Raw genomic sequence first — 23,220 nt, 5'->3', positions numbered from 1 at the left:
GGCTTCCCATTAGTGTGCAGCCATTGCAAACTGTCATACACCCACACAACTCGGGCCAAGATGAGCCTGTCAGCTTTTGATTAAGACCTACATTTAACGGAGTGAGAAGTGTGGTTCTAGAAGTGCCGATTCAAAAAAAAGTAGGAAGATTTAAATCCTGGTAGTGACGATGGTTGAGGAATTAAAGGGTACAGAAAGGGCAGATCTTGTCTTGCTTTTTCTTTCACTTGTATTACTCTGAGAAAAATCGGATGACCGACTTGTGAGTTGGTTCCAATGGTGTTTGCACAGGCCCCAAAAAGAAGTAAATAAACGTGAGACAATGACTATCATAGTAATATCGCGGGAAAATGTATTCTATTTGCTGTTGTGTGCTTAAAAATTCAAGTTTATCTGAAAAATTCAAACTCCTTCAGATACTGACAAGTCACCAGAGAAATAAAATTATTCCAAAGAAAGTAAGGCAAACCCAGTATGATTTTTTTCTCCTCATGGCATGTATGAGCAGGTTTGATTGTTTTTAAGTGTCACGTGTACAGTACAATGATAACAAGGTCAAAAACAAAACAGCGGTACATGCATTTAAAAGAAAATAGCACCAAGAGACAATACGCTGTGAATGTGTGGTAGTATCCTATCTTTGACAAAATCAGAGATTAAGACGCATCCTGAGGACCTCACGAAAAAGTGGCCAATCAATGCTCTATTATTGACAGACGCATTGAGCTATCGAGCAACATGGTGGTTTAAGTCCACCTCAATCACCGCATAAATATCACCTCGGCGCTCTCTTGACATGCAACCAATCAGTGTCGCTTTGATTTAAAAACACGAGGGCAGGGAAGGTTCAGGAGGGAACTATAAGTTGTGTGTAAGTCATTCTGTTGCCTCATGCAAGTATGTTGGGATCAAACCACATGCACACAAAGGGTAGGTTCATTTGTGTCTTCGCATCTGAAGATATGCACTTATATGCTCAGTGTTGCCATCACTCCAGGGAGGTCTATGTGTCACTCTCTTACTTTGGACACACCAGCTGCTCAGTGTGCGCTTTGCAGTGTTAGAACCCCCTTCCCACTTCACAGAGGGGTGTCACCCACATCCACTTCCACACATCACAAAGCTCTCTCCTAACATCCGTGTCTTACCGACCCATGGCAACTCGAAAAGCCCCCCCCCACATTCAGTGGCACCCTGGGGGCAGCTGGGACCCTAATAAGCGTTACACTCGCAGAAATGGGATTCTTCATGGTGCTCTTTAAAGAGCCATTCCTAACTCTGTGAGAGAGCTGACTGGCTAAAAAATGATGGTGTGACACTGATATGGATGACAGAGATTGTTATATGTGGGGACCATAAAGCTATAAATACACTTGATGAGCCTATCAAAAGAAGGAAAAAAGGAAGACGAGGAAATGGGGATGAGAAGGGAGTTATTTATTAATGTGGAGGTAGTGAAATGTAGCTTTGAGTGTTCGATTCAAGAGATGAGATTTACAAAAAATATATATCAGCACGCTTGTGTGACTCCTATCTACGCCCCTAAAGCAGTGCATATGCTATCCTACTGCAGTATCTTATTAACATGCTTCAAGCAGAGTTTTCCTCTGGTTAAGCCGAGGCTCTAGACACACGCATACAAACAGGCACAAACACGAGCATTAACAGATTGACTTTGGTCTAAGCTCAGAGGGAACTTGGCTCAGAGGGCTTCTTGAAGACAAAAAAGCCACTGCTAAGAAGATAAGGGGAAATCTCCATGCCCTGAAAGAACTTCTCGGTCAGGGACACATGCAGAGTGCTGGACCACAGCACCAGCCAATCAAATGCTGACCGTGCCTCTGATCTATGGATCTCACCGAGACTGTGTGTCCGCACTCGCGGGTGTGTGTGTTTGTGTGTCCATCGAAGGGGGTTGCTCGGGATCAGGCATGACCCCCTGTAGCGAGTCCTTATCCTATTGGTCACGATGCTCTGAGTACTGCTGAGAACTCAAATGAAAATTCCTGCACTCATGCCAGTGCACCAGCAGGTATCTCACATTAAAAATACAAATTTAACTTCTTCAAAAGAGGCATCATTTCACACAACTGCTGTCCTATTTAGTATTTCATTTTTTAATAGGCCTATCTTGCATTTCAATCAGTCAAACCATGCAGGCGTGATCAGATCCCGTGCTTCTGTGGGTTATGCGTTACTCATCATCAAGACGCCCTAACACACACCTAGGTTAAGATTGCTCTTGGGGAACTTCTGAATGAATTCGGAGTGTGTGTTCTCCCGTCACCCCTTTCACCCCATACAAAGGGGCATAAAAAGCCCGACGGAGTCTGCTATTCATCCAAAGCACAATGGAACCCCACAGAGGTTTTCTTCCTATTTCCCCGCCTGTCCCACCCATCTTCCCCCACAGGGCAGGACAGAGGGGCAGTGGGGGATCCTGCCAGTCTGGCCAAGCAGCAACTCAGGCCCCATCTGCCACAAAAACTTCATTCGAAGCCAGCTTTCTACCAACTGCACTAGTACCCAATGAGTTGTTCTTGGAAATCCGCGATTCAAACAATACTGTACTTGAGTTGTTGAATCACTGAAACAATCCAACTTCTTACGTGAAAGCACTCAGGTAGGAGAGAACGTTGGTTGTGTTGTTATTGAACATAACTCCACCACATTCTTGAGTTCAATAAACAAAGCTTATTGGAATATTTGTATGTTGATCACTTACAGACCCAAATTACGGGGAAAGAAAAAATAACCTCTAGTCATCTTAAACCAGATGGCCAGTCTGAAATGCTCCTCTGCCTCTATGTCTTCTTTCAAATGTTCATTGTCAGCTTCCTACTCCATTTACCTTGCGCTTTTGCTCCTTCTGCGGAACCCCTTGCTATTTGCGGCAGATTTATGGCCCAGCCTAACATGCACAATATTGGCAAAGCATTAAACATGTCTACTCTTATACTGTGAGCTCTCTCCATCGATAAGAGCCTTAATAAAAACATCTCCCTGGAGGATTTGTGTATATTTCTTTTTCACATTATCCTCGATGCCCCCCCCCCCCCCCCCCTCCGACTGATTATAGACTTCTGTCTAAACTTCTGCTTCTTCTGTGGCTTTGTAAGCTCTAATGCTGCTCCTTTTCACATTCTCCTCTTCACAGCCTCATTCTTCAGTCAGTGCCAGAGGTTTAATGATGCTTGAATGGCACTGCTAAGGAATTCTCTTCTCATTTCATGAAGGATATTTAAAAGCCAAGCCTTGAGATATCAATCTATCTTTCTGCGTCTCCTATAAATGTAGCCCTTATCAATCTGCTCGTTCTGGACTCAGAGCTTATATGTGATGAACCTTGCATATCTAGGTTCCCTGTGGATAAGCACATTTGGAAACTAAAGTTTTTAGGAAATATACGCCAAGTTTAGAAAACGAGTGACTTGTCAGATTGTCATCACGGATGAAATTTAATTTGTTTCATGACTACACATATTTTTGAAAACACTTGTCAAATTGGTTTTCCCAATTGAAAGGAATTGAAATGCAATTATGCCATTCCAGCCTTCACTTAAAATAGCCCGACTTCTTTTAAAATGATTTTTTTCACCATTAAAAACTTATAACTCAGCAGTATTGTGCTGCATAAAAGTAGAAAGAGATAAATACATGTTTTTGGCTTATATACCTAAAACTTTGCAAGACAAGGCAATCGTATTTCAAGAAACCACTCCATTGTGAAACCTCTGTATAGTCATGATGAGAGCTCAGATCAGATTTAGCGCTACCATAGTGGCTCCTGGCAACTTTATACAATGTACGTGTTTTACATGAGTTTTTAAGAATAAAAGATCACAGAAAGCCTTGGTTGTTGAGTTAGTTAATAAAGGTTTTATTACAGTGACAGACCTTATCACTGAGGCTTTTTATTATTTCCTATGGGAAAAATTGCTTCCAAATCTGAGCATATTGCAAGTCGAGAAGTCTCCTGAAAAGAATAATATTCAACCGAGGAGGTTCTTTTGTAGCATGTTCACATCCTCTGGGCGCAATTGGCACACTTGTTAGAACAGCCACTCTTTCATCTTGTCTTTAATAGCCTTTTGGTCCCCTAAAATCCTTCACACACCCCTGCAGCCCCCCGGGTCAGTTATGTCGATGAGAGCTAAGCAGCTGTTACCCTCCCAGTTCCTGGTCCTTTGCCGTCCACAATGTGAGCATCATAAGCACATTTTTAAATATTAACAAAGACCACTTTGCACATATGAATAATACAGCAGAGAGGCCAGTGGCTGGCCAGCGATCCCATCCACTGCCGCCTGATGGCCATAAAACTAATGCATTGCTTCAGGACACAACAAGCCCGTGTCTCGCATGCTGACAGGACCAGCCTGACGAACCACTCTGGCTGAAACTCGGCCAAAAGAGAGATTTCTCTGGCTTTATTCACCAAAGTCTTCTGTCACCTGTTAGAATATACAAAACTAGGGATGTCCCAATGCTGAATTTTGGACATCCAGGTTGATCTTTTTTTTTTTCTTCTTCCAAGTATTTTTTTCCAAAACCCAGCCAATAGCCACAATTTTAGTCCAGTAAAAATAATGTTAACCAGTAAATGACAAATCATATTTTTTTGTATGAAGGTGAGCCAGGTGGTATTTCCTCAAGAAATGCTATGTTTACAAATATTACATGATGCTCTGCTACTATCATTAGTTTCAAAAGAGAAGTAGTCATACTCAGCGGACATGTTTACCGAGTGGATTAATTTACAGCAGCCCAAAAAATACAATGGTACCGAAAAGATTTGCGACTATTGGATCGAATACGATATTACGAACAAACAGATACTAAAAAAAAATAGTCGTATTGGGCGGAGATACCGATAGTGACATCACTATTGTAGCAGTATACGTTTGAGTCAAGTAAATCACCACCAAAATTGAAGCAAATGTACTCAATTGAAAATCAGTGTCTTCCGACAAACAATTCCATTTGGTCTTCAAGTTGATACGTATAAATCAAGAAGAAAAGAAAGAACAATACCACATTCATCAACACTCATCCAGACCTTCAAGGGAGTGTCTGACCCATAAAGGATTCTAACTTCCAAATATTTAAGTGGTACTTTGATATGCCTTGCTTTGCTCAAAGTTTGTCTTGACCTCCCAGTCCGGACTGGTCTGCTGACATTCCTCCCACCCCAACAACCCCCAGGGCCATCTCGACATTTGATTGCCATGTGTAGTAAACATGGTAGAAATAGACCTCCCACACGCCAGTTCAGTAAATCTAATGAAGTCACTGATAATGACAGCATACAAGTTACTCTAGACAAGTGTTCTAGGTAATTCATGAGTATGTCAACACTGAGAGATTATTGCAGTAATGAGAGCACATTCAGCCAGAGAGCGACACAGGAGGCAGAAGAGTATGTAATAGAGACAATTGTGTCCCATCATGCATTTCCCTAAATTTAGTAGTATCTATGGCTCGCTCTCTTCTATACAAAAACTGAGCTATTGTTCCCTCCTGCCAGCCCTGTACAGGACCTCAGTTCAATATTACACACAGTTAATAATAAAAATTTTCATGCAAGCATTTCGGAACAGTCTACAATTTTAATAAACATAAGCTGCTTTTCTGCTCTGCCTGTTCAGTGAATAACACAAAACACACACACACATACATGTGTATTGTGCATAACAGTCAAGCAAATAACTGAAAGTCCTAAAGAGACAATCCATGTGTCCGATTACTTCTGTTATTCATGCCAAGAGTAAACCAGTGTTTACTGCAGAGGTTTTTTGGGGGGAATCTGAATTGCTCTTTTTTAAATTGCTACAAAGTTTATGCTACAATTCTGTAAACCCCCAGATACTACTGTATCTCTGTTTTGTATTTCAAACGCAACAGAGGGAGAAAAAAAAATCCTGGCTCTAAACTGGACCAACAAGGGAGAATGCCATTGTCACCCCAGTGTCCAAGTCCCATTAGATCACCCACAGTGACCTGGTCTTTGTGCCAAGTGAATCATCTCCATGTGAGCTGGCTGTTGTGTGGGACAATCCAAAAGCCTACACTCACTTCAACTAATGCAGCTCTAATGATGTATGAGCCGCTGAGTAAATTAAAACCTACTTAAACAACTGGCACAATCAAATTTCCCCCGTAATGATCAACAAAGCAAATTTAAAAAAAAAAACAATCATTTGCTGTCTTTTAATGTGCATTTTAATTAGTCCAAATTCTCTGTGGGGAGTTTTTTTTTTTTAAATTAAACTTTAAGTAGAATTTTTAAAATATGCTCATACCAAGTGGAGGTTTTCCACGTCCATTAAATAAAACTGGATTCCAAAAGAAATATTAGCCAAATGTGGTCTAATTCCCTTTGGGGATTTTTTAAAAATTACATTTTAAATAGTATTTAAAAAGGTCATACTAATTGGAGGTCTTCCACGTCCATCTATACTAAACTGGATTCCAAAAGAAATATTAGCCAAGTGTTACAGTATTGACTTATTGTCTACCTGGAAGGACATGCACAATAATAGTGTAGTAATCATAACGTCACGATGTGTCATCCTCTAAAAGTGAATGACACTGATCAAGAGAATATTTGAGTTTGGAAACTTACCGGTATCACACACGACATTTCCCCCGATCAGAAGCAAAAACAATATTGGACCGCAAGCTTGTCCACGCTGCATCCGAACAGAGAGCATCATTTCCGGCTACGCGTCTGCAGCAGAGCGTCCAGGGGTCCGCACACGGCGTGGCTCAACCACACAAGTCTCTTTTGTCCACTAAAGTGATGTCGTAGAATATCAAACACCGTCCGATCCCACCATCAAGTCACAATAAACGTATCCGAATCAGATACGATAATAAAAAATATTAAAAAACGCCTCGGTGCACTTTTCCTCCGTAGTGAAACTTAAGACTAAAAAGCATATGAAAACAAAACAATATTCCCATCGGCGTTCATGTCCAGCTTGATGAAAGTCACTCAAAAGTTTGAAGCCGAACGAGCGATAAAGTGATGCTGAGCAGCGTCATTAAATTAAAAAATAAAAACTCGCTCCCACAAAAAAGGTGATGTTTTAAAAGCTGTGCTCCACGCCGACTGGCCGCTCGAGGTGATCTGGACTTGTTTCCGGTCCGCCAGGTGTAAACACACGCCACCCGCACCAACACAATCAGGATTGGCCAATCACATCGCAACCTCCTCCTCCTCGTTCTTTTCAGTGCAATGATGACCGAACAAGTGAATCTAAGTTGAGCGAGGAGGCAATAAATTGCAAATGAACGAGAGAGAGAAATATCGAGAGAAAGAGAGAGAGAGAGAGAGAGAAATCCCGGATTCACCAAAGTTTATTATCATATGTCTGTCTTTCTATTATTTCTGTCTGTCTGTCTATCATTTCTGATCCCTTACCCGTCGACTATTAATACATAAATCATGGAAGGTTTATTATCTGCTGTCAATCCGCACTTCTTCATCATAAATGTTCCCCTGGTGGCCACAAGGGAGCAGCCTTTCATTAATGAGTCTCGCACCTATGCGGATTACAACGGTGTTTATACAGTGCCCTTCATATATGATGGTCGTAGGTGGTTTGTTTAATGAGTGGACAGCACTAGGATATTAAAAAGGAAGAACAATTAAATCCACACTACAGGGAAGGATTGCTTATGGAAATGAAAATGGGTGTGAGAAGAATATATTGCAGATTGAATGTTTTATGCTGTGAATAATGACTGCACAACTAATATAACAAAGTACTATACGTACTGCATGATGAGTGTTTGATTGTGTTTTTAATTTTGGTTTTATTTTTCTCTATTATTTTTTGTAACCCAGAAAAGGGCAGTAAATGATAGTGTAGTTATACATCTGACTGACTATGCGTCTTGTGGATTAAAAACACATTAAAATATGAATAATAAAACATTTACGAAAATAGTTTTGTTAGAAAGGTGTATATAATCAACTTGTATAGCCATTTTTCCATTCACCTTCTGATACATAACTAAAAAACAAAGCTCAGTTCTGTGCTCTGATTCAAAGAAATGAAAATTGCCTTGACCCATAACCCAAAAACTGCAAAAGGCTGACTACACTTCAAGTGCATGTGACACTCTTGTCTGGAGTCAATGGGTAAAGTTTAGGGAATTTGCGTCCACAAAAAGCCATGGTTGTTCATCAGACACAGACCCCTCGGGCAGGATTGTTGAAAGGACCTTTCTCCTAACTGAACTACTACGATTCAACTTTTTGAGTTTTCCTGTACTCATCATAGTAGGTTAAAGCAACTACACTGTATGTGTGACTTGCAATCTTTCCAAGAATCTTTGTATACTCACCTTAATTTCTAGGGCAAAAAGGAGTACCAAGTTATCAATAAATGGAAAATAATCCAACATTTTGTTAAGAATTATTGGATAACTTCATTCATCCCGTATTCGGGAAATTTCATTGTGACAGTAGCACAGGGTGATTAGACAGAACAACAAAACAAAAGCACAAAGTACAAAGCAAATCAAAGTAAATGGGATCATTATGAATCACCAAATCAGATCATTAAGACAGAAAGGCAGCAAAAACACAAAATGAGCAAGAGTGGACGGAGCTACCGCCGCCGGCTGTCACTTGAACGGCGCCATCTTGGTTGCGGTAGCTAAAACGGACGTTTTCGACGTTCATAAAATAACTAACACACAATATAGGCTTGAGGACAAATTTTTTCAACCTTAAACCAAAGTCATTCTCCTAGTTCAAAGGATTTGGACTTTTATTGTGGTCAATGTCAGTTTAGGCGTGAGAAGACTTTAAATGTCTTGGCTGGTAATGGTGATACCTTTTCTAATTAAAGTAGTCAAAGGCACCTACTGTTTAATGTAAAATGAAAAAGCAGAAGGTAGTTGGGGATGTAAGCAATATGTTGAGAATCATAAAGGCTCCACCAAAAAAATAGCTATTATTAAGAAGATAATGAATGGGTCATTAAAGCAGACTGTTTGGCATTACAGAGTCTCAAGTGCATTGTATTGGAGGCTTGACATAAAAGAGTGCAAACTGCATATCTCTGAAAAGCAGAGGGGCTCTAAAAATAGGCGAGGTGTTCCAGAAGATGCGATAATTGAATATTATTTTCAGGAATGATTAAGTTGACCTATTCAGTAGACTAATTATTTTTTTAGAGCCCTGAGGAGAACTTGTTTAATAGATTGTGGTTGAAGTGAATAAGGCAAAAAATAAAGCCTCCAGGCTTTTGGCACGACACTAAAGAATTTTAACCTTTTAAAGAATGAATACTCCTGCCGACAATAAGATGTCTTTCTGGTTTTGTGTCCAGTATCTCTTTCTTCAGATGTGTTGAAAGTTTAAGGTCAGAACTTATTTTCAGTTTTTTCAGTTGCAGTGGAAGTGAATCTGTGCTCAAGCCAGTTTACTGTGATTACAGCAAAAGAGCACCTGCAGGATTTTACTTGGAAAATATATATCTAAAAAAAAGTCATTTAATGATATCACAAGGAGGGCTATTTTCGAAGTTTCTGTAGTTCATATTATGGTACAGCATACTAGACTTGGTTTAGCTCCATCAGAAGTTTGTGTTTTTCTGGGTTAGGACCTCATCCAGTTATGAAATGTAAATCAGCTTCAAGTCATACTGAAGAATACAAACTGATTTACATAATAATTGCCAAAAACGGAGTTTCAGTGAATGACTTTGAAGCGACATCTTGGCTATACTGTCTGAAAATTTATCATATCATATGAAAGCCCAAAGGTAGGTACAGCTGCACTGGGTTTTGCTGTGTATACATAGTTTTATAACCATTAGCTTTAGGATATTTTGTAAAAAAAAAAAAAAAAAGTGCAAACCACATCTTAATCCATTTAAACCAGAAAATGTTGATTATGGTGTGCAAGTAGAACTATAGCATTATTTTATATTTCTGTGCATGATAACCTTATATCTGTGTATGGAGTTATTCATTCATTTTCTGTTCCGCTTATCCTCACAAGGGTTGCAGGGGTGCTGGTGCTAACTTTAGGGCAGTAGGCGCGGCACACCCTGAATTAGTTGCCAGCCAATCGCAAGGCAGACTGAGACGAACAACCAATCACACTCCCACTCATACTTAAGGACAATTTAGAGTGTTCAACCAGCCTACTGTGTATGTTTTTGTAATGTAGGAGGAAACCAGAGTATACGGAGAAAACCCACACAGGCAAGGGGAGAACATCCAAACTCCATACAAGAAGTTCAAAACCAGGGATTGAACCGTCAATCTCAGAACTGTGAGGCAGAAACGCTAACTACTTGGACGTGGTTCTACCTGGACTGACTTTTATGCACGTTTTGTAGGAAGTGTTTTATGTGTACGTGTGTACGGGTGTGTGTGTGCATCCGTGCACGTGTCTCTTTGTCACTTTTCATTGACTTCACCTGTCCTCCACCCATGTAATCCCTGGACACACCTGAGCCCATTGGCTTCAGGGCTTTTAGCAGATTGCATGTGTCGCACTTAGGACAATTACATTGATTGTTGCCCTAGAAACTCTGCTGACTCCCTGCCTTGCAGTGGAGGCATGTACTAAGATAAAAAGTCTTGCGAGCTTTCACCCCCCCAACCACCCCCCCATATTGCATTGTCTAACGAAATCAAATTTAAAATAGTGCTAAGTAAAATGAAAGAAGTAGTGTAATTTAATTGCTGATCTGCAAGCAGTAGATATGATTTCTGGAAGATAATCACAACAACTTTGTATTAAATCTGTAGATAGTATTGTCACGTTCTGTAACATGCAATGATTTTCAGTAGCTAATTACGCCAAAGAAGGCGGGGCTGTGCAACCCACCCGCGGCGAAATAGCGCACCCAGTATTTAAGGACCGCTGCGACAATCAGCGGATTGTCGGAGAATTGCTTTGTGCTTGCTTACCGCCATGTGTGCCTGATTGAGATCTCCTGCAGTCATATGGTTGTATATTTTTGTGATTATTTTGGTACTTTGCGTATTATTTGTTATACCTTTTCATACGCGTGCTACCTTTGTTAAATACATTCTATTGTGTGTTTTGATTTCCTTTGTCTGAGTTGTGTAAGTATTCACAGAAATATAATAGTTCAATTACATCAGAGTGCCAACAAGAAGCAACATGCTTGTCATTGATTGTCAAAATTGTCCAAAATTGGGATATCCAACCCCTAATATTATTTATAAGTGAACTTGTTTGTAAAAGAAAAAACGAAATTGATGAAGCTATTAAAGATCTTACAGGAAGTTATTTGTATAGGTGAGACATTTTCTGTTGCATTATACTATATTGGTCTATTAAAATTGAATAAAATATATACTAGGGTCCATGTTGCCGTATTTTCCGGAATATAATTCGCGATTTTTTTTATAGTTTGGCTGGGCCCGTGACTTATACTCAAGTGCAACTTATATATTTTATGTTGTGCTTTTAGGCTATCCAAAAAATCTTATGTAAGGTTATTATTATTATTACTTTAACGTCTAATGTTTTTTCTTGGTTTCTGGTCAATTAAAAAATTGCCCCTCAAGAATGCAACTTATGCTTTAGTGCGATGTATGCTTATTCTTCACTGTGCATTCTTTGGTTGGTGAAACTTGTAGTCTGAAAAAAATAGCCAATCTGAGCATGTTGATATTTTTGAATGAACACATTCTTACATTTTATTAAATAAATTGTGTTTATTCATTTCCATGCGTTCAATGGATATTTGGCGTGGATGTTTCAGTAGAGTGATGAATGGATTTAATAGAAGCTGTAGTTAAAGGCAAATTGGACTCGTTTCATTTGCCTAAAATAATTGATTTTTCGCAACTCTTTTCATGTTGTGAAGCATTTGGTCTAACATTGATTGGAATTGATGAAAAGAGGTGTTGTGGGACTAGATTGTGTCAAGAAGAGTGGAAACACTAATTAAACTTGCATCAGCAGGAAGTTAAAAACACTGAAACACATTCATCGTCTGAATCACAAAACAAACCTCATCATTGAAATAATTTGTTTGTTGCCATTTGTTCAACGGTTCCCAATGCCAACTTCATAATGGATTAGCATAACCTTTCAGAGACGTGCAAGAATCGGGTCTTTCTTGACTTTGATCGAAAAATGCTGAAATTTGGGCCAGTTATTTTTATTTGCGTACCCAAGGCTGTGAAATGATTTGCTTAGGATAGTATATGCCATCCCCTGTAGGCCTGTGTCAGGTAATGTCTTAGTCTATTAGCCCTGATATGAACTATAAACCTAAATTTTGTTTATTAGAGGGGCATTGGAGCATTGTTGAGTGATGATATTTCATAAGGGAAGCATTATGTACACTTCATGATATTGCCTGCTCAACACATTTTTGCTCTGCTTGTCCAGCCTTCCTGTTTATGGTTCCAGAGGGCTTTAGGACACTGTAAGTCAGTGCTTCCTGTGTGAGAGCAACATTATGGTTTCATTCCTAGATCTAATTGTGTGATACATTACAAAATGTATTAAATGTGCCATCATCTCCATTTTACTTTATTTTTGTAGTTTAGGGTATTACCTGTGTTTAGACAAATATTGTACCCTCTTTCTATCCTTTGGTTTATCTCATTCATTTTACATCTCTTCTGTTCATATGTATCCTCTCTTTTATGATTCTTGAACAGCTGTGATTTGTTTTGAGAGGCGGCAGGAGGAAAGAGAGAAATGTTTTTGTTTTTTTTCCCCTGCAAGAATCTTCAAAGAACGCCATAGGCTATGAATGAGAATAGTAGACGCAGGCACACAAGCAGGGATGCCACCAAATGATCCGAGGCAATATGAAGTTGTAAAGGGAGGGCAAAAGAATCGTCTGGAACGGAAGCAGTTGTCCAATTTTACTATTCACACTTTTGATCTAGAAGGAAAATCCTCAACGCTGACCAAAAAAATCGTGATTGGACGTTTCGTCGAAAGACGTTTGGTCCCCGGACGTTTGGTCGACCGGACGTTTGGTAGAACGGACATTTGGTCGACCGGACGTTTGGTAGAACGGACGGGCCGTCGACCAGACGTTTGGTCGCCGGGTTCGCTCACTGTCAAATTATGAGAGAGGGAGACAGAGAGTTTACTGTTGAAAGCGAGCAACCAGGTAATCTCTTGCTCTCAAAATTATAATCATGAGAGAGAGAGAGTCCGTTCTACCAAACGTCCGGTCGACCAAACGTCCGGGGACCAAACGTCCGGTCGACCAAACGTCCGGGGACCAAACGTCCAGGGACCAAGCGTCTTTCGACGAAAAGTCAGAGTGCCGAAAAAATACTATAATGCTGCCATTACACACTTTTGCCTGCCAGGAACACAAAATTACACTTCTAATCCTCAGACGCTGAGAGATACGATTTGGGATTATATTAAGACTTTTCTAAAATGATTCGGATAGGTTATTGTTAAGAAAAAAATGAAATACCATGAAATGCACATAATTGCCCTCACACACCAACACGTTAGTCCTTGTGCCGAAACTGAGACTGCCTCTGAAGAGGACTGAATTCAGAACGGCTTTCAGATAACATTGTTTCAAATGCGTTGGGCCTTTAAACAGATAAATTGAGTTATGTGCTGACATTACAATCATGATGCATTGCTTTTATGCTAGAGCATTGATGTGCACCCTATAAAGTAAAGCCCCAACATTTACCAAAGGTTAACAGTTACTAATTTCTTGACTCAGCATGGAAGAGTACTTAGTGATCCATGCTTGACCCAAGTATTGTACAGTAGCTGTGCTTGTCAAGTTGCCAGACAAGATGAATGGTGGCAACATACATCTTTCTGCAGACCTTTATGTATTCTGTACCTAAAGCCGATCGCCATGTGCAATACAAAAAAATAACTGATCCCTTTGACGTAAAACATTAGTGTTTCAACTTAAATTGCTTTTTTCTTAATAGGACTTTTTGTACTATGTTATATTAGGAACCATAAGTCTACAGTGTTTTTTAGGACAGAACAAGATGTAGCAGCACAATGTGTTCGCATACGGTGTAGCTAATTTTCTTCCGTTCAAAAACACGCGCACACTCAAGCAGGCACACAAAAGGCAGAAATGAAAATGATTGGCTAATGGTCAACTTGCCAATTGAATATGAGAAAGAATGATTGCCCTTTTCCATGAGTCAGACAAGCAAATGAGCCCCGGTCTTTGCAGGATGTAACCTGCCTCAATTGGGAGGGATTAGCTCCCAGAAAACCTCCAAAAGATAATCAGTAAAACATCCTCACAGTTCATATGCATTTCCTATTTGGAGGAATTGCTATACTCTCATGTCACTATTTAATACATTTTCAATTTGGCACAGGAGAGTTCACCCTGGGAAAGTGTATTGTAATTGCACCCCAACTCATAAAGCAGTAGTATATTTGTCGATGTAATAAAATTTAAAGTACTTTCTCAGCAGCTACAATAAAATAAAATAAAAACAACAACAACAAATAAAAACAGCACTTTAAACTATGTGTTAAAGGAAAAAAAACAATCACAAAACTAAAGATGTTTTGTGCATAGTGAATAGTTTGATTAACAAGAGTCATGTTTCACTTCACATGATCAAGCAGTCTATGAAAATAGTCTAAATGCTTATTTGTTAATATTTTCAGGCACAAAAAAAGCCAATCAAGATAACAGTGAATTTTTGAGTTGAGTCTGACTAGCTGCCGCACTAAATGGCCAATTAAAATGGTAATAATAGGTTGGATTCGTGCAAGCTGGCCATGAAAAACAGAGGCTGACCTCACTGTGCAGCCAGTTAGTGGTCATGTTATTAGCTTGGAAAAGAGCTCAGGTGTGGGGGCGCGTTTTGTTTGTCTTCACATCATCTCCCATCATGGTAATATCACCTCATTTCAGAGCAACAGCAACAGGGGAGAAAGAAAAAGAGGAAATATGAGCGAGAAGGAGGTAAAAGTAAACCAGAGGAGTGAGTAGAACTAGAAAAATGCAATTTCCCCCAATAAATGGAATATTGTTGTTTTTTCCTGTGATGAGTCAAATTATACACTTCAATGTCATCAGTGAATGTGCGCAGTGATCACAATCCTAATCAGAAGTCCTTGTGATTTGCCAGTTGCGGTACTTTTACTTTTCATTAGATGCAAATGAGCAATATGTTTGCCAAGCAAATATATGCAAATCATTTCAGTCAGCTGAGAATACAATCACAAATTAGGTGCTGGACATTATTCAATACTGAATAAGGTCAGTCAAAAGCAATATTTGAACCATCACTATTAAGATATGTATTCACATGTAAATAAATATACTGTATTTCCAATAAACCTTTTCACCTGTGGAATATGGTGACTTTTCTTTCATTCTTTCAATCCTGCAGTCATTTGTTGCATTTTTTTTAAATGTTGGCGTTACGAAATATAATATGAATAATTGCCAACTATGTTTATACACATCGTGTATTTTCAGTGCTTTCAGTCTAATTTAGGATCAAATGGTTTGTATAATCATTTGTTTTTATTTAATTTTAACTCAATATTCCTATTTCATTGCCATTGCATAATTTTAAGGTAAGAGATTGGTTCAAATTTGACACTATAAAAGGGAAAGCAATATGAAAAACCAATCTGTTTACATTTTAATTCATCCGGAATGCCTTTGTTGAAATTTAAAATCAAATAGCAAAATTATATTATTTCTTTTTCGAGCAAAGTGCAACACCAATAATCTGTCTTTATAAAAAAAATGACAATACTACATGCATAAAGTCGCAAGGGGACTTGTTGCTGTAAAACGCTAATGACATTATTATGATTATTCATCTGGCTCCATCTGAAGAGCGCAGTAGAGAATGCTTATGTTTACATGCTGCTGGAATTTAGTATTTCTTGTGCAAGTTGTTTGCTTATTGCCAAATCATTTCACTAGTCATCGTATCTGGTCAGAAGCCAAGATGAACTGTATTTCTTGCCATGCCCAAAATATTGTCAGGTAGTTCTTCATTTGTGTAAAACCAATACTGACAATATGACATTTTATGTCGCCCCAAATCACATGCCATGAGTTTAATTTGATCATAATAATCGAGTGACCAGGTAATCATTTCAAGTGCCAGTCATGCGCTTCAGAAAAGATGTTCTAAATATAAAGGTGAGTACACGTATCTACCTTCATGCTAGCTGTCCAGCGTCAAGTCACTTAAGAAAAAAAGGACAGCCAAAAGGTGAACCAGTACACATTAATCAGAAGCTGGCAGTGACTGCTTTCCTAGCCAAGAGACAGGGGTAAAAACACTAGAGACACATCTGCTACATGTGGACTTTCGTCTTCATTCTCATCATTTGGAAAACAACTGTCTTTTTTTTCGTTTCGTGGAAACTCATCTGTGACCTCTTGTCATGCAATCAAAGTTCAGCCATTTCAAAAGCGAGTGATCCCTTGAGGTGAAAAACAGTGATAAATCTGACGCTGAGAATTTCACAACCTTCCACCCAGGGTCTTTAAAGTCACAACAAAAGGGTGACGACAAGATACAAAAGAACAAGCACACAACTAACTCTGTGTTAACATGCTCCCAAGCTGCCTCGTTCCCTTTGGATGGCACATTGCAGCCTTTCATCTGTGTATGCATCCTCTCATCTCTGTTCTTTATCGCTGCCTTATGAGCACGCTTCAAACATTGGGGACCAGTTTAAAAAGCGGAGGTTCCCAGTGCAGTGCGACACTCAAATAAATCCTACAGAGATATAAAAAGAAGCCTTTGCTTTTGACCATTTTTCACTGTCTACGATTGCATTTGTATGAATGGACCCTTTTTCTTTTAATTAAAGCATATTGAGAGCTGTGTTGTTACACTGGTCGTTAACTTTAAAAGCCGATGCTATTAACGACCAGGAGAGGACGGATCCAGAAGGACGCAAATGGCTGAAGCCAGAATATGATATACCAGCAGAAAAAGCAATGCAGCTTTTCAAATGTAGAAATCAATACACACACACACACACGCACACAAGCTAAATAAATGAAAGGAAAGACAATTCACGAGGGTCGATATGCGCAGGGGATTCAGAACAAATAGGAGCCTCGCGTGTTTATTTACATTTTCTGTACATTTAGGGCCATATTTCAACCATGTATTGACCATTTGTTGGACACTTGTGTAAGAAGAAAAAAATATCTTGTTTTTGTCATGTATCATTTGGATGTTGACTTCTGGCCTACTATCACTCTTATTCTCTTGCTCGATTTGTCAGGAAAAAAAGCTTCCTTCAAGTAAAGAGTGGGCTTCACTGAATGGCAAACAATATGAAGCAAAGCAAAACAACTTGATGTAACCCCTAAGAACCTCATTGGGCAAACTCACTAGCATATAGCAACACTCAGCTTCCACAAAATTCAGACAATCCAAAACATCCTTCTGAACGCATGGCAAAAAGGCCTCACAGAGTCAAAAACGGGAAAAAATACAAGCCAATAGATTCACAAGTCACCGAATTGATTGTGTATCCGACATAAAATCTCGGAAGCCAGATATTAAATAATCATAAATTAGATTGAGCTACTAATACCTCATTTCAATTACCTTAATACTGCACTTCCGTCAACTGTGCATACCTGTGCGATAGGGTTATTGTGTCATGAGAAATTAGATTACACAATCACAAACGTCCCAATCGGGACTCATGCATATTTCATCCCGTCTGCCTTTCGTAATTACTTAATTAATTCACCGCACAAAGAGATAGACCAATGCTAATCCCCGCCCCTGCCCCCTTTGGGGAATCCCAGCAGTACAAAACAAGTTGCAGGCCATCACAATTTTCTTTCTCTTTGTTTACTTCAACAATGTACGTAGGTTGGGATTGAGGATTCTAAATTCCGAGTTAAGACCTTGCTGATTCAAGTTAAGTTTTTCCAGCCCACTGCAAGTCTTACCAAATTTCATCACCTCTTGTATCTGCTCTCAGAGAAGAGAACTGATTACTTTATTTTTGGTGGCGGAAGGTAGGAAGACGATACCTGCTTGCATAATTTTGCGAGCAATGTACAGCTTAGCTTCAGTTGTTTTTTTTCTTCCTTTGCCTCTTTTACTTTTTTGTTCTGTTCCTTGGAGTGGTAAAATGCCTCATGCACTCCATTTGGCCTGCAGGCAGATTAAGATGTATAAAAGGGAAGCTTTTTATATGCACTCCCACGTTGTCATGCTTTTGAATACTCAGCATGGGCACAAACATTGGGCAAGGAAACATTTAAACATCATTTTTGCGCCTTTTGTTCAGTGTTAAGATTTGAGCTTTGAATGTTTAAACACTGAAAGAGCTTTAAGGACATTTCCTTAGGACTGATGAAGTAATTTTGGTCTTTTTCTATATGTGTAGTCTACATTTCCTTTCTTTCATTGAAAATTGTGGAATGCAGTTGGGAGTGTTTGGCACTGCTACCTCAAAGTTGTTTGGTTCAGTTCACTATCATTCAAAATCAGTGGTGTCTAACTTAAGGCCCGGGGGGCCAGATCTGGCCCCACCATATCATTTTGTGTGGCTGACAAAAGCACACCAGGTTCACTGATAACACCAGTGTGACCAAGATTTAAAAAAAATAATTGTTATTCTTGAATACGTTAATATAACTATTACGTAGAGAATGACAAATATAAGTTTGACCAAGTCCAAATGATCAAACAAGAGCCCTATGATAATAATTGCTAAAGAAAACGGTTGATGAATCAAGGAGTAATTTCACTTGGTTCTAAATCAAAATAAATTGGCTTTATATGAAATAATGACATTTATTTAGAAGCACACATGCAGTGATCACCCTATATGGGTCCTTTCAATTCATTAAACAGACAGAACCCCATAATTATCTAAAATATGCTGATATTTTACAAGCCCTCGAGTTAGGGTCATTCTGCTTTATGGGCTCATGTTTTTATACACTTTGGGTGCTGCAGTATTTTTTGGGACTTTCTGTATAGTTTGCTTTATAGCAACAGTAAACAAACGCATGAGTATTTGCAAACATTGTAACATTCATTTACTCACCTCTCCTGAAGTCCAGTGACAATGCCAAACAACATCAATCGCTGGAATGATGTTGACCTAAAATATCAGTCGTCACGCCCTTGAATCCTTTTGCCATGATATGAGAAATGAATGAGGCTGTGCCCAGTAAGAACCTGCAGAAACAAATAATTTGTGTAATTCAATATCCACAAGGAGATAAAGGCATCCCAGTTGAGCTTGCGTAAACATCCGGCAAAGTAACTGGTGACCCGCGGCTCTAAGTTCCCACACTGGGACTGTAGTGAAGACACAGTGTCGTCAGTGAGGGAAAAAAAACACCTAACACTCCAATCATTTTGATTGTCTCAGGGCTAAATCCGTATAGATAATTACAATGACTGTTTGGGTGGTACGAAATTTCCATTGCAGGTGCCCAGAGGCTCTTGGGGGACTTGCACCGTCTCTTCCCCTCATTAACTCTTCTCGTCATTGCCCCTTGTCCGCCTGATCCTGTGAGCAGTCTCGGCTGCTGGGTAATTCCGAGCCAAACAGTTGCCGGAGGCTTCAACCGTACCCTACTGATTTTTAACCTTTATTAGATCGTGCAGTTTTCTAAAAAATATTTCCAGCAACACTTCTTTGCCCAGTTATTTGATCTCAAATACAAGGAATCCTCAAAGGTGGAGGACAATTTTCACATCATGGAGGAAGTTATCCACTGTTAGATCATGTCGGATTTGAAAATAATTGTTCTCTTCAAAAGAAATGAATGGGATTCTACAGTAAATAATCCATTCCAAGAGGAAACACACTCTATTTTAAAGCATTTATGAACTCTATTTGAAAAGGTATTGTTATTCATCCTTCATTTTCCCAAAACCTCTTTACGAGCTTTTTGTTTTGAGTTGATTGCAAATTTGATATACAAGAGATTCTGTTATGAACTCTGAAAGTGAATGCAGAAGCCATATGAATGGCACCCCAGTCTCCCGTTAGCTCATTAGAATGTATTACATAGCGTTTGACTCAACATTGATTTTGCTTTTGTCTTCAATACCGGAGCTTTGATGCCCTTGAGATTATTACCATGATAGAAATATAAAGGAAAAAATACGCTCACACAATAAAAACATAAGTCGAAGCGGTCAAGAGGTCCGATAGAATGCAGGTTGAAAAACATGATTCTGTGTTGTCATAAATTTGATAAGGGCCGTGCAGGGATGCTGTTCTCATAGAAATCCACCCACGCATGCACGCACACAGTAATGAGTTAGATTTCACATTATGATTTTGCACATAGCCGTTAAAGCTTGGCTACAATGTAATTATTGCCTGTGACAAATGAAGAGGTTATATTCAAACTATTAAACAGCTCATAGCTTTTGATGGAAGACATATATGATCTTTTAAAAGTAGCTTGGCCAGAAACCAGATTCTACTTTTTCCTTTTTGTTCCTAGCTCATTCGAACACAATACGCACAAAATATTACGTGTGTCGTGTTTTAAATCATGCCATAATGTGGGATTTGACATTTATGGAAAATAAATCAAACAACGCACATTTCCCCCTCTCAGAAATACAGAGTTGAATGAGCGTAAATGTGAATGCGCACACATTCCGCACAGAGGTGGACTCTCAAATTCTAATCATTGAAAATCAATGGAAAACAGGTAACTTATGGTGACAGCTGCAACACACTTCACTGAGCTGCTTCGCTTTCCGCCGCATTGTGACATGGTGAGCTGGTCTAAGCAAAGCGACGACTGTCACCGCTAATCTCCCAAATCCAATAGGCGCATGCTCACGCTTAGAAATGCATCAACCACCACTGGCGCGGAAATATGTTATGCTTTACACTCTGCATGTCTCATGGTATCCTGAATCACCCAGAGGGGAATCAAAGTCAATGTTCCCCAGAGGCCCTGTTCTGTGCACTCCCAAAGGTTTTGTCCCATCTCATGCTGGCCAAGCCCAGGCAGGCAAGCTGTGCTTTGATGACTTCCTTCTGCCTTCAGTTACAGCTCTGCATTTTAGGTTTGGCTGGCATCAAAATAAAAGGAAAGGGGAGGTGGGGAGGATTAGCATATCAGAGGTACAGATTAGCGATGATGTGGTGTTTGCGTGTACTGACAGAAGGTGGTAATGAGAAAAAGCCCCACCTTGCTCCAACGCCAATGCTAAACCTGATAACCCCCCACCCGACTCCACCCGATGCGAGCAAAAGAGTTCAATTGGAACGACCGATAGGGGAGCAGGACCTCTGCTTCGTTATCTTCCCCTTTCAGGAAGACAGGCTGCCTGTTTTTTTTTTCGTTACCAAGGGAAAGGCTGCTGAAAATGGGAAATAATGCATTGAAATGACTTCCAAGGACCTATCATATCAAACAGAATGTATATTCTTATTAGGAATTACATTCAAACTCTAAGTAGTACTAAGCAACCTTTGTTGAAATACATTTGAAGACATTTTACTGGTGAGGCTGTATTTGGCTTATTTCCCTCTGTGCGCAACTACAAAACCTCAGCCTGTAATACAGGAGACATGACCTCTGTTGCCCTTTTTGCCACAGGACTGATAAGATCTTAACCTAATGGATTTTTCATTTGTTGGTCTTGCAAAATCAATGTTCTGTTTTTGCTTTCGTAGATGTTGAGAAAGGATTACAATATCCGTTTGGACACTTATATTTCTTCTGAGATTGGTTTGTATTTCAAGGATGAATTTTTAGGATTTTGTTTCTTTTTACAGGACATCAACGTTATGGTACAGGGGCCAGAAAGTTTTCATTTAAAACACTTTGCAAAAGAATTTAAGAAATACACACAATGAATACAGAATACCATGATGGAAGCAGACTTGCAACAGAATCAGACCCAGTTACTGGTATTATTGTTTACGGTATGTTTGACTTACACTTTGGGGGCTAATATTTGGGTCAACCGCAGACTAGCCAAGGACAAAAGACGCAGTTCAAACTTAATTTTTACTGCAGCAATAATTTAGGGGTTGACCACAGGTTAGCTGCTGGTCAAAACAGGGATTGTAGGAATCACATATTTATAGCTCTACTAACAGAAATAATAAAGTTCATCTTTCTGGCAAAACATTTATGATAGCTTTAGAAGGGCAAAATCGATGTCAGTCTACAAAATCTGTCCTTGAATATTACTATCAAGGCTTACAGCGAAAATATCTCAGACAGTCAGACTTAGGCCTACGCCAGGTAGAACCTGTACGAGTAAGAATGTAGGGATGTGTTGTTTTTGCAAACACGAATTGTCTGCTGTAACAAAAGCTCTTGGCCTCACTTGGCCAAGACAGAGGAACGTGACAGCCTGGAAGGAGCATGACAAGACCGCCCGACACGATGATGCCTGGATTCTAATTGTTTGATTTGCGCACCACACCGTGAAGTACTTGTGAGGTCACGCCTTTGTAGTACAAACGTACATCATAGGTGGGCTGAAGGACAGTACAGATAATTTGCTGTAAATTGACTTTACGCTGGTCAAGGGCAAGATAACATCAGCAGGGTCCTGTATTGTACTTTGAAATGGCAATAAATGGTTAAATTTTCTACTGATTTTTAAATAGCGTCTTCTTTCATTAAAGACAGAGATGGAGTAAATTAATGGAACATTTAAAAATATCACACCTTTTTGTCAACATCACACCTGAATCATACCTAGATTCTTACGATTTGCTATGCCAATCTTGTTTCTAAATCCACCAGGAATTCAGTGAGTAGTAGTAAGAGTGTTTTGGGAGAGGAAATCACGCTGGTTACATTCTCAGCAATACAGCTCTCCATAGATCTCCCCCAACTTGTGCCACCAACATATAGCCTTATAATACTATGCATACAAAGATATCCACTGATTTTAGCGGCTATGACCATGCTAAAAACAGGGATGAGCATATTTGGCAAAAGCGTCGCCTTGGCAAGATGTCACCATGGAATAATAAGTTCACTGCAGAAGAGGCAGCAGACCTTGGGTTTTTGTAGTTAACTCTGTCCCAGATTCCGACATTTGGGTCAATTTCTTAAAATGTTCACTTAATACCTCATTGAAGTAGGGCACTTTTTATGATGGCTGCTGCTTCAACTGGGCTTTGCGTTAGGAGTTGGAAAACTCCCACGCAGCTTTAATTACCATTCTCAAGAGTCGAAGAATAGCAATATAAATAGTCAATCAAAGTGAGGGATTTAATTG

The 23,220-nt window shown here is 39.4% G+C and overlaps 2 protein-coding genes across 3 annotated transcripts in view; both read right to left on the bottom strand.

Annotated features, from left to right (window-relative positions):
• unc5b (unc-5 netrin receptor B) overlaps positions 1 to 7,236 on the bottom strand; it is a 42,995-nt gene extending 35,759 nt beyond the window's left edge. For both annotated transcript variants that reach the window (XM_077613464.1, XM_077613465.1), the window contains exon 1: positions 6,626 to 7,236. In XM_077613464.1, coding sequence (XP_077469590.1) covers positions 6,626 to 6,716 — 91 coding nt within the window. In that variant the 5' untranslated portion in view covers positions 6,717 to 7,236. The remainder of the gene's footprint in view (positions 1 to 6,625) is intronic.
• Positions 7,237 to 19,042: 11,806 nt separating this feature from the next.
• The window catches only part of ly6pge (lymphocyte antigen 6 family member pge), a 57,806-nt gene continuing 53,628 nt past the window's right edge, over positions 19,043 to 23,220 (bottom strand). Inside the window, exon 10 of the transcript XR_013304036.1 lies at positions 19,043 to 19,176. The gene's annotated coding sequence lies outside the window, so the exon portion shown is untranslated. The remainder of the gene's footprint in view (positions 19,177 to 23,220) is intronic.

Source organism: Stigmatopora argus, chromosome 11 (assembly GCF_051989625.1).
Source record: "Stigmatopora argus isolate UIUO_Sarg chromosome 11, RoL_Sarg_1.0, whole genome shotgun sequence".
In the NCBI taxonomy this organism is placed as follows: Eukaryota; Metazoa; Chordata; class Actinopteri; order Syngnathiformes; family Syngnathidae; genus Stigmatopora; species Stigmatopora argus.
The sequence above is the reverse complement of the archived record's forward strand: the minus strand, read 5'-3'. Positions and strand labels throughout refer to the sequence as shown.